Source organism: Eleutherodactylus coqui, chromosome 2 (assembly GCF_035609145.1).
Source record: "Eleutherodactylus coqui strain aEleCoq1 chromosome 2, aEleCoq1.hap1, whole genome shotgun sequence".
NCBI classification, from domain to species: domain Eukaryota; kingdom Metazoa; phylum Chordata; class Amphibia; order Anura; family Eleutherodactylidae; genus Eleutherodactylus; species Eleutherodactylus coqui.
In genome coordinates, this window is record NC_089838.1 from 329,997,771 (window position 1) to 330,010,213 (window position 12,443).

At 50.8% G+C, this 12,443-nt stretch overlaps 1 protein-coding gene across 2 annotated transcripts in view; it reads right to left on the reverse strand.

The window, feature by feature from the left end:
- The window catches only part of LOC136610901 (vitelline membrane outer layer protein 1 homolog), a 60,505-nt gene that overhangs the window by 42,185 nt on the left and 5,877 nt on the right, over positions 1 to 12,443 (reverse strand). Inside the window, exon 3 of one of the 2 annotated variants that reach the window (XR_010790192.1) lies at positions 10,272 to 10,989. Coding sequence is in view for 1 of the 2 variants with exons in the window: in XM_066590099.1 (XP_066446196.1) it covers positions 10,692 to 10,989 (298 nt within the window). In the remaining variant the exon portion in view is untranslated. Of the gene's footprint in view, positions 1 to 10,162; positions 10,990 to 12,443 lie in introns of those variants that run through there. The other variant, XM_066590099.1, reaches the window with a different exon arrangement.

The following is a 12,443-nucleotide window of genomic DNA, read 5'->3' on the forward strand; positions in this document are numbered from 1 at the left end:
ACTGTGCTGAGAGACATTGCTGGATGGGGGTGAGGACAGCGGAGGTGAGGGTGTGTGTGCAGGCTGGGAGATGCTCGTGTCTGTGTCCTGAGAGGGGGTTTGAATCTCAGTGGCAGGTTGGGGCACAGGGGGGGAGGCAGTGGTGCAAGCCCGAGGCGGTGAACGGCCTTCGTCCCACCTTGTAGAGTGCTTGGCCATCATATGCCTGCGCATGCTGGTAGTGGTGGCTCCCCGGCTGATCTTGGCGCGACAAAGGTTGCACACCACTGTTCGTCGGTCGTCTGCGCTCTCAGTGAAAAACTGCCATACCTTTGAGCACCTTGGCCTCTACACGGTGGCTTGGCGCGAGGGGGTGCTTTGGGAAACAGTTGGGGGATTATTCGCTCTGGCCCTGCCTCTACCCCTGGCCACTCCACTGCCTCTTCCAACCTGTCTTTCGGCTGCACTTGCCTCCCCCTCTGAAGACCTGTCACCTCATCATCCAGCGGCTCTTCCTCCGAATCCTCTGTGCGCTCCTCCCTCGGACTTACTGCCCTTACTACTGCCTTACTGATAGACAACTGTGTCTCATCATCATCGTCCTCCTCAGCCACTGAAAGCTCTAGAGACAGTTGCCGGAAGTCCTCAGCCTCATCACCCGGACCCCGGGAACTTTCCAAAGGTTGGGCATCGGTCACGACAAACTCCTCAGGTGGGAGAGAAACCATTTTTTCCCAATCAGGGCAGGGGCTCGAGAACAGTTCCTGGGAATCTGTCTGCTCATCAGAATGTGTCATTTTCATGGATTGAGGAGGCTGGGAGGAAAGAGGAGCAGCGAGAGGATTCAGAGTTGCAGCAGTGGACGGCGTAGAAGACAGGTTGCTGGAGACATTGCTGGAAGCACTTTCTGCCATCCACGACAGGACCTGCTCACACTGTTCATTTTGTAATAAAGGTCTACGACGTGGACCCAAAAATTGTTATATTGTTATATTCCTCTATCCTAATCCCACAGCAGCCGGCTGCGATTCACCTGGACCAGGAACTCGGCCTATGCCAACACCCTCACTTGGAACTCCGCGTCCTCGCCCGCGTCCCCGTCCTCTAGCCCTACCCCTACCCCTCAGCATGGTGGATTACGAATAGAGCAGACACTGAGCGGTGTAAAGAAGTTTGTAAATTACCAGCGTGCAGTTGGTGGCTGACAACGGTTATGTAACGCAAACTGCAGCCAGAAATAAATTATACAGAAGCCTGCAAGCAGGCCTAGCTGTGCAATATGCAATAGTGATGCACCTGAACTCCCAGCAGCCATGCAGTGAAATGCACACGGTCACAGGTAGCCGTAAGAAGGATTTAAAAAAATATATTTTTTGGAAATGCAATGCAGGCTATATAGCATGTATCTGACTTTCCCTCTACCAGGGGCTGTTGCCGTAAGCTGTGCATGCAGTTGACGGCAGACACAGAGCGGTGTAAACATTTTTTGAATTATTGGCGTGCAGTTGGAGGCAAACAGCGCTTATGTTACGCAAACTGCTGCCAATAATAAATTATACGGAAGGTTGCAAGCAGGCCTAGCTGTGCAATATGCAATAGTGATGCACTTCAACTCCCAGCAGCCACGCAGTGAAATGCACACGGTCACAGGTAGCCGTATGTTATGCAAACTGCAGCCAGAAAAAAAATTATACAGAAGCCTGCAAGAAGGACTAGCTGTGCAATAGTGAGGTACTAGAACTCCCAGCAGCCACGGAGTTAAATGCACACGGTCACAGGTAGCCCGAAGAAGGACCGTTGGGATTCTTGTAGACAGCATTCCACACTAGCACTGTCCCTGCCTCACCACCACTCTCCCTACACTATGTAGTACAGACTGCAGCCTGAGAACGCTATAGCCTGCACGTCCGATATAACAACAAAAAAAGGCAAAACTGCTACTAGCAGCCACAACAGTAATGCACTAGGTCAGATGTGGCCCTAAGAAGAACACTATCCCTGAATGAGCAACAGCATGTTCCCTAATCTCTGCCAGCGTGTGTCTGAGGCGAGCCGCGGGCGGGCCCATTTTATATACTCGGCGGTCACTTGATCTCACCAGCCACTCACTGCAGGGGTGTTGGATGGGCTGGCACGTCACAGGAGGAAGTTGTAATGCCTTCCCTGCATGTCTATTGGCCAGAAAATGGCGCAAAACTTTCAGGGAAGGCAAAGAAATGGACCCGAGTACCTTAATACTTGAACGAGCATCAAGCTCGGGCGAGTTCGTTCGCTCATCTCTATTAAATATTTTTGAATCTAGTATAACAATCCTATTGCCATGCTTAGTATAGCGGTACCATTTATCTGCACGGTTTAGCGATGCTATTTATCTACATGATTTAGTGGTATTAATGTATGCAGTATAGAAGTGTTATTTGTGTGTGATGGAACGGTGTAATTATTGTGAACAGTCGGGCAGTACTACTTATTTATTAGAGATGAGCGAACGTACTCGTCCGAGCTTGATGCTCGGGCGAATATTAGGGTGTTCGTGATGCTCGTTACTCTTAACGAGTACCACGCGATGTTCGGGTTACTTTCACTTTCATCTCTGAGACGTTAGCGCGCTTTTCTGGCCAATTGAAAGACAGGGAAGGCATTACAACTTCCTCCTGTGTTGTTCCAGCCCTATACCACCCCCCTGCTGTGAGTGGCTGGCGAGATCAGGTGTCACCCGAGTATAAAAATCGGCCCCTCCCGCGGCTCGCCACACATGAGGTCTGACATAGCTGAGGGAAAGTGCTGTCTTAGTGGAGCTGCTATAGGGAGAGTGTTAGGAGTCAGTGTAGGCTTCAAGAACCCCAACGGTCCTTCTTAGGGCCACATCTAACCGTGTGCAGTTCTGTGGAGGCTGCTTTTTTGCAGTGTTGCACCTGTTTTTTTTTTTTTTGGTATCTCGGCCGTGCAGAGCATTGCGCCCTGCAGTAATATTACAGGGACAGAAGTGGTGGTTAGGCAGGAAGAGTGTTAGGAGTGATTGTAGGCTTCAAGAACCCCCACGGTGTTTCTTAGGGCCACATCTAACCGTGTGCAGTACTGCGGAGGCTGCTTTTTGCAGTGTTGCACTTTTTTTTTTTTCCAAATTGGCCGTGCAGAGCATTGCGCCCTGCAGTAATACTCCAGGGACAGAATTGTGTACGCAGGGCCAGAAGACATATATTATTGATTGAATATAGGCAGTGGGCCTTTCCTTCAAAAAAAATAAAGGGCAAAAATTCTATTTGGCCTGCCTCTCACAGTGCTTAGCGTTCTGGGTACGTGTGTGCTGGGTGTACAACGCAAAAAAAATCTTATTTCTTACAGCGTTCTGTTTCTGAATTACTGGTAATACAGCATGCTGAGGGGTAGGGGTAGGCCTAGAGGACGTGGACGCGGCCGAGGACGCGGAGGCCCAAGTCAGGGTGCGGGCACAGGCCGAACTCCTGATCCAGGTGTATCGCAGCCGACTGCTGCGGGATTAGGAGAGAGGCACGTTTCTGGCGTCCCCACATTCATCACACAATTAATGGATCCACGCGGGAGACCTTTATTAGAAAATGAGCAGTGTGAGCAGGTCCTGTCGTGGATGGCAGAAAGTGCTTCCAGCAAGCTATCGTCCACCCACAGTTCTGCGCCGTCCAGTGCTGCAAATCCGAATCCTCTGTCTGCTGCTCCTCCTTCCTCCCAGCCTCCTCACTCCACTACAATGACACATTCTCAGGATCGGGCAGACTCCCAGGAACTGTTCTCGGGCCCCTGCTCAGATTGGGCAGCAGTGGTTCCTCTCCCACCACAGGAGTTTATCGTGGCTGATGCCCAACCATTGGAAAGTTCCCGGGGTCCGGGGGATGAGGCTGGGGACTTCCGGCAACTGTCTCAAGACATTTCAGTGGGTGAGGAGGACGATGACGATGAGACACAGTTGTCTTGCAGTCAGGTAGTAGTGAGGGCAGTAAGTCCGAGGGAGGAGCGCACAGAGGATTCGGAGGAAAAGCAGCAGGACGATGAGGTGACTGACCCCACCTGGTTTGCAACGCCTACTCAGGACAGGTCTTCAGAGGGGGAGGCAAGGCCAGCAGCAGGGCAGGTTGCAAGAGGCAGTGCGGTGTCCAGGGGTAGAGGCAGGGCCAGACCGAATAATCCACCAACTTTTTCCCAAAGCGCACCCTCGCGCCATGCCACCCTGCAGAGGCCGAGGTGCTCTAAGGTCTGGCAGTTTTTCACTGAGAGTGCAGACGACCGACGAACAGTGGTGTGCAACCTTTGTCGCGCCAAGATCAGCCGGGGAGCCACCACCAACAGCCTCACCACCATCAGCATGCGCAGACATGTGATGGCCAAGCACCCCACAAGGTGGTACGAAGGCCGTTCACCGCCTCCGGTTTGCACCGCTGCCTCTCCCCCTGTGCCCCAACCTGCCACTGAGATCCAACCCCCCTCTCAGGACACAGGCACTACCGTCTCCTGGCCTGCACCCACACCCTCACCTCCGCAGTCCGCGGCCCCATCCACCAATGTCTGTCAGCGCACCGTCCAGCCGTCGATAGCGCAAGTGTTTGAGCGCAAGCGCAAGTACGCCGCCACTCACCCACACGCTCAAGCGTTAACCGTGAACATAGCAAAATTTATCAGCCTGGAGATGCTGTCGTATAGGGTTGTGGAAACGGAGTCCTTCAAAAGTATGATGGCGGCGGCGGCACCGCGCTACTCAGTTCCCAGTCACCACTACTTTTCCCGATGTGCTGTCCCAGCCCTGCATGACCACGTCTCCCGTAACATTGTACGCGCCCTCACCAACGTACCCTGGCACACATGGCTGACTTCATGTTAGGATGCCTTTCTCGTGACCCTCGCGTTGCACGCATTCTGGCCACTACGGATTACTGTGTGTACACACTGCTCGACCCACGGTATAAGGAGAACCTTTCCACTCTCATTCCCGAAGAGGAAAGGGGTTCGAGAGTGTTGCTATACCACAGGACCCTGGCGGACAAGCTGATGGTAAAATTCCCATCCGACAGCGCTAGTGGCAGAAGGCGCAGTTCCGAGGGCCAGGTAGCAGGGGAGGCGCGCAGATCAAGCAGCATGCACAGCACAGGCAGTGCAACACTGTTTAAGGCCCTGGACAGCTTTATGGCTCCCCAGCAAGACAGTGTCACCGCTCCCCAGTCAAGGCTGAGTCGGCGGGAGCACTGTAAAAGGATGGTGAGGGAGTACGTAGCCAATCGCACCACCGTCCTCCGTGACGCCTCTGCCACCTACAACTACTGGGTGTCGAAGCTGGACACATGGCCTGAACTCGCGCTGTATGCCCTGGAGGTGCTTGCTTGTCCTGCGGCTAGCGTCTTGTCAGAGAGAGTGTTTAGTGTGGCTGGGGGAATCATCACGGATAAGCGTACCCGCCTGTCAACTGCCAGTGCCCACAGGCTTACACTCATCAAGATGAACAAAGCCTGGATTTCCCCAGACTTCTCTTCTCCACCAGCGGACAGCAGCGATACCTAAGAAATACGTAGGCTGCACCCGCGGATGGAAGCATCATTCTCTATCACCATCAAGAACGGGGACATTTTTGCTTCATCAATCTGTGTATAATATTCCTCCTCCTCCTCCTGCTCCTCCTCCTGAAACCTCACGTAATCACGCCGAACGGGCAATTTTTCTTAGGGCCACAAGGCTCAGTCATATAATTTTTCGAAACAATTTTTATACGTTTCAATGCTCTTTAAAGCTTTGAAACTTTCACCTGAACCAATTTTTATTTAAACTGGGCTGCCTCCAGGCCTAGTTACCACTTAAGCCACATTAACCAAAGCGATTTATGGGTTTCACCTGCCATCTTGGTTGGGCATGGCCAATTTTTCTCAGGTACATTAGTACTGTTGGTACACCAATTTTTTGGGGCCCTCACCTACAGTGTAATCCTAGTAATTTGTATGTTCTTCGCCTGCACTCATGGTACAGCAAGGTGTGTGGGGTTGGCCTACACTTTTGCTACATAAATGTAACTGGGGCCTTGTCTATACTGCAGCTACTGAAATGTGAAAGAGACTGTTATCTCCCTAAACTGCTGCAATGGGAATGTTACTGTGGCCTGCCTTGACTGCTACTACTAATGAAATGGAACTAAGACTGCGCTCCCACTATACTGCTGCTTCGGAATTGTTACTGGGGCCTGTCTAGGCTGCTACTATTACTGAAATGGAACTAAGACTGCGCTCCCACTATACTGCTGCTTCGGAATTGTTACTGGTGCCTGTCTTGAGTGCTACTATTACTGAAATGGAACTAAGACTGCTCTCCCACTATACTGCTGCTTCGGAATTGTTACTGGTGCCTGTCTTGAGTGCTTCTATTACTGAAATGGAACTAAGACTGCGCTCCCACTATACTGCTGCTTCGGAATTGTTACTGGTGCCTGTCTTGAGTGCTACTATTACTGAAATGGAACTAAGACTGCTCTCCCACTATACTGCTGCTTCGGAATTGTTACTGGTGCCTGTCTTGAGTGCTACTATTACTGAAATGGAACTAAGACTGCGCTCCCACTATACTGCTGCTTTGGAATTGTTACTGGGGCCTGTCTTGAGTGCTACTATTACTGAAATGGAACTAAGACTGCGCTCCCCCTATAATGCTGCTTCGGAATTGTTACTGGGGCCTGTCTGGACTGCTACTACTACTGAAATGGAACTAATACTGTGCTCCCCCTATAATGCTGCTAGTGATATGTTAGTGGGGCCTGTCCCTAATGCTAACGCTGAAATGTTACTAATTCTGGGCTCTGCCTATACCGCTGCTAATGGTATGTCTCTGGGGTGTGGAAACAGAGGCTTCCCAAAGACATGATGGCGGCGAGGCCATTTCCCACCAACGCTGTTACTGTTAAGGTGCATATAACCACGGACACGTGGAGAGGACACGTATTGCCTCAAAAACATCCCCCTCCTCCTCCAACAATGAAAACATTCTTGGCAAATACCTTTGCATTGGTCCGTCTGGTGGCAGTTCAAGAATTTCACCTTTACCGACACAACAAGAGAGCCCCCCCCATCCCCCCGCCACGGCCCACTTAATCATGGCCACATTCCGAAAACCAACTAAATAAAACCGCGCTACTAGGTCCGCAATCACCACCACATTCCCACCAATTTGTACCTGCCAGTGTCTACGTATTAAAAACTCCGGTCTGACTGGGGCATGCAGTGTGGGCCGAAGCCCACCTGCATTAAGCACGACATTACCTCAGCTGTGATGGGCAATGCAATGGGATATATTTATGTACCGCCGGTGACTTCCTGGCACCCACCCATGCTGTGGGTCCACACGCAGTAGAACCTACATGTGTCCACTTGTAAAGAACCCCAGTCTGACTGGGGCATGCAGTGTGGGCCGAAGCCCACCTGCATTAAACATCACATTACCTCAGCTGTGATGGGCAATGCAATGGGATTTATTTATGTACCGCCGGTGGGTTCCAGGGAGCCACCCATGCTGTGGGTCCACACGCAGTAGAACCTACATGTGTCCACTTGTAAAGAACCCCAATCAGATTGGGGCATGCAGTGTGGGCCGAAGCCCACCTGCATTAAACATCACATTACCTCAGCTGTGATGGGCAATGCAATGGGATTTATTTATGTACCGCCGGTGGGTTCCAGGGAGCCACCCATGCTGTGGGTCCACACGCAGTAGAACCTACATGTGTCCACTTGTAAAGAACCCCAGTCAGACTGGGGCATGCAGTGTGGGCCGAAGCCCACCTGCATTAAACGTCACATTACCTCAGCTGTGATGGGCAATGCAATGGGATTTATTTATGTAACGCCGGTTGGTTCCAGGGAGCCACCCATGCTGTGGGTCCACACGCAGTAGAACCTACATGTGTCCACTTGTAAAGAACCACAGTCAGACTGGGGCATGCAGTGTGGGCCGAAGCCCACCTGCATTAAACGTCACATTACCTCAGCTGTGATGGGCAATGCAATGGGATTTATTCATGTAACGCCGGTGGGTTCCTGGCACCCACCCATGCTGTGGGTCCACACGCAGTAGAACCTACATGTGTCCACTTGTAAAGAACCCCAGTCTGACTGGGGCATGCAGTGTGGGCCGAAGCCCACCTGCATTAAGCACGACATTACCTCAGCTGTGATGGGCAATGCAATGGGATTTCTTTATGTACCGCCGGTGGGTTCCAGGGAGCCACCCATGCTGTGGGTGCACACGGAGTTGAACCTACATGTGTCCACTTGTAAAGAACCCCAGTCTGACTGGGGCATGCAGTGTGGGCCGAAGCCCACCTGCATTAAGCACGACATTACCTCAGCTGTGATGGGCAATGCAATGGGATATATTTATGTAACGCTGGTGGCTTCCTGGCACCCACCCATGCTGTAGGTGCACACGGAGTAGAACCTACATGTGTCCACTTGTAAAGAACCCCAGTCTGACTGGGGCATGCAGTGTGGGCCGAAGCCCACCTGTATTAAGCACGACATTACCTCAGCTGTGATGGGCAATGCAATGGGATATTTTTATGTACCGCCGGTGGGTTCCAGGGAGCCACCCATGCTGTGGGTCCACACGCAGTAGAACCTACATGTGTCCACTTGTAAAGAACCCCAGTCTGACTGGGGCATGCAGTCTGGGCCGAAGCCCACCTGTATTAAGCACGACATTACCTCAGCTGTGATGGGCAATGCAATGGGATATTTTTATGTACCGCCGGTGGGTTCCAGGGAGCCACCCATGCTGTGGGTCCACACGCAGTAGAACCTACATGTGTCCACTTGTAAAGAACCCCAGTCTGACTGGGGCATGCAGTGTGGGCCGAAGCCCACCTGCATTAAGCACGACATTACCTCTGCTGTGATGGGCAATGCAATGGGATTTATTTATGTACCGCCGGTGGGTTCCAGGGAGCCACCCATGCTGTGGGTCCACACGCAGTAGAACCTACAGTACATGTGTCCACTTGTAAAGAACCCCAGTCTGACTGGGGCATGCAGTGTGGGCCGAAGCCCACCTGCATTTAATCTGACGTTAGCTCTGCTGTCAAGGGCACTGCAATGGGATACATTTATGTACAGCCGGTGGGTTCCAGGAAGCCACCCATGCTGTGGGTGCACACAGAATTCCCATTGCGGAGTTGTACCGGGCTGTAACTATTTAAAAAAACTCGCGGTCTGACTGGGGCATGCAGACACCTTGACAGAATGAATAGTGTGTGGCACATAGGTTCCCCATTGCTATGCCCACGTGTGCAGCTCCAGATGGAGGTGGCACAGTATTGGATTCCTCATTGCTTCTGTACAGCATTGTGGACTATCGCCCCGCCCCTTTTAAAGAAGGTTGCTGCCTAGCCGTGCCAACCCTCTGCAGTGTGTGCCTGCTTTTCCTGTGGCAGACGCACTTATAAATAGACATGAGGGTGGCGTGGCATGAGGGCAGCTGAAGGCTGCGCAGGGACACTTTGGTGTGCGCTGTGGACACTGGGTCGTGCGGGGGGGGGGGGGTTGGGCAGCATGTAACCCAGGAGAAGTGGCAGCGGAGTGTCATGCAGGCAGTGATTGTGCTTTGTTGGAGGTAGTGTGGTGCTTAGCTAAGGTATGCATTGCTAATGAGGGCTTTTCAGAAGTAAAAGTTGTTGGGAGGGGGGGGCCCACTCTTGCCGCTATTGTAGCTTAATAGTGGGACCTGGGAACTTGAGATGCAGCCCAACCTGTAGCCCCTCGCCTGCCCTATCCGTTGCTGTGTCGTTCCCATCACTTTCTTGAATTGCCCAGATTTTCACACATGAAAACCTTAGCGAGCATCGGCGATATACAAAAATGCTCGGGTCGCCCATTGACTTCAATGGGGTTCGTTACTCGAAACGAACCCTCGAGCATCGCAATAATTTCGTCCCGAGTAACGAGCACCCGAGCATTTTGGTGTTCGTTCATCTCTATTATTTATATAGTGTAGCAGTCGTATTCATGTACGGCATACTGTATAATGGTATTATTTATATGCTCAGTAGGCTGGACTATTTTCATCTGCACAATATAGCACCGCTATTTATTCATTACTGTTAAACCAACCTGTAACCTCAGTCCTGTCACTGCACACGGGGATACACTGTGAGGCTTTATTTTATTTGCTTTATTATATGATCGGCAGACATCAATAAGCATCGAAGAAAGAATTATCTGTAGAAGCTTCAAAAAAAATCAGAGGTTTACAAATTAACAAAAAGACTATTGAAACCCACCATCATCCTCCTTCACCTTCCATCACTACCCACCACCAACCCACACAATCAACCATCATCCACCACCAGCTACTACAACCCACCATCATCCTCCTTCACCTTCCATCACTACCCACCACCAACCCACACAACCAACCATCATCCACCACCGCCCACCTTCACCAGCTACTACAACCCACCATCACTCAACACCATTCACCACCACCATTCACCACCACCATCCAGCTTGATGAATCCCAACAATAATCAAGCCCCACAACCAGCCATCACTCCCCATCACCACCCTCGAACAAACACCATCACCACCCTCTGCTACCTAGCATCACTTACATTACTCAACATTACCTCTCCCAATATATTGATATGCATAAAGATATGATCCCCAAATACAATGAGTTCATTTCATAGGTGATTATATGCTTGATTAATACATTTTTCAGTAATCATTACACACAAATTTGGCATCAGTGAGAGCGATGTCATCCAGAAAAAATAATTGTTTTTTCTGCACTCTGGTTTGGATGCCCCGTATTCCCATCTCACAGTTAGTGCTCCACGACCCATAAGTTCCCTGTGACCGACCATCTCCCTCGATAACAGAGCTGTCGGAGCACGTGAACTTGATGTTGTTGGCGGCTGTCTGATCAAGAATTTTTGTAGACTCAACTCTCAGGCTGAAGTTTATAAGGAATCTTTTTGAATTGCACCAGTAAACGGGTCCCCAGGAGCCAAATCTATGGAGGAAAAAAGTGCAGGATGTAATTCCAGAACGTCTTGTTATACCTGGTTACCGCACACAGGGTCAGCTGACTATCGGGGAAAAAATTAAGTTTCACTCTTGAATTTCTCCCCTGGACAACCCTTTGTATCTACTCTCTTGGCAGGGATGTAGATATAAGAGGTGCACAAGTAGAAGTCACATAAGAAAGGTGGATCTCTGTAAATCATAGATGCCGGAGGGCCTCCAGAGCCGTATCTGCTCCTTTCAAAAAATTTCTGCTTCAGCTAATAGAGGGGGCAATAGTGGATGCCCCACTTTGATTACCTCCATATACCCTAACAGGTCATATGGAAACAGATCTCCTAAGTGGAAGGCGGAATGTAGCTTTCCACATGGATGCACACCAACCTGTTTCCATAGATCCTATTCATTGATCTTGGCCAAGAAGCAGACTTCCAGTTTTTGGATTAACTGGGATTCACTAGGGTAATGGTTTGAAGTTGTATTAGGAAATTCTTAACCCTTTAGTGACCCGCCTATAGTGTTTTTACTTCCTGCCCAAGCTTTATTCCCTGAGGACATAAAAACATGTGTCCTGCAGGGATTAAAGCCATGTGGGCTCTGGACGTGACAGCTCCAAGCTGTCGGTGCCCGCAGGTAGCTGACAGCATGGAGCTGTCATCCTGGGCTGCGGGCAGTCCCCCCCCCCCCCCGGCAATGCGATGCCGATCGCATTAAAGTGCAAAAAAGTTTTTAAAAAGTTAAAGATTCAGCTGCCCTCATGGATCGGACCCATGGGGGCAGCTGAAATTACTCACCCATGTCCTCCGTGTTGTCAACCGCTGATCTGGTCCTCCCGGACCCGCCACCACTCTTCTGAGCATGCGCGCCAGACGGATGACGTCACGAGCATGCGCAGAATCCAGGGAGCCCTGGGAAATTTAAAATCTCCTGGCTCCCGGCTCCTGAAGGTAGCGGGGAACCACGAGATGTCTACGGTAGATGTCCAATGGATAGTGGCGATCACAAAAAAGTGAAGAAAAGTGCAAGTTTCACCTCCCCTCATGGATCGGATCCATGAGGGGAGGGGAAATACTCACCTCGGGTCCTCCGCGATGTCCCGGTATTTCTGGACCTGAAGTCCTCTTCTGCACATGAGCGCCCAACGTCAATCATCGGGCACGTGCACAGAGGGGCTCTGGCCCCGGGAAATTCAAAATCCCTCTTCGCCTGGCTACCAGGCGCAGAGGGATGTCACCCAGGATGTGATCACTGTTATCTAATGGATAACAGTGATCATTTAAAGTAAAAAAAGAGTGTAAAAAAGTAAAAAAAAAAAAAGTTTAAAAAGTTAAAAAGAAGTTAAAAAAGCTCTACCCAAGCTTCTGTACACTCGCCCGTTGCCAAAATGGCAGACGCATGCACAAAAGCTGTGGATTGCCAGGATAATTTAAATTATCCCTGCTC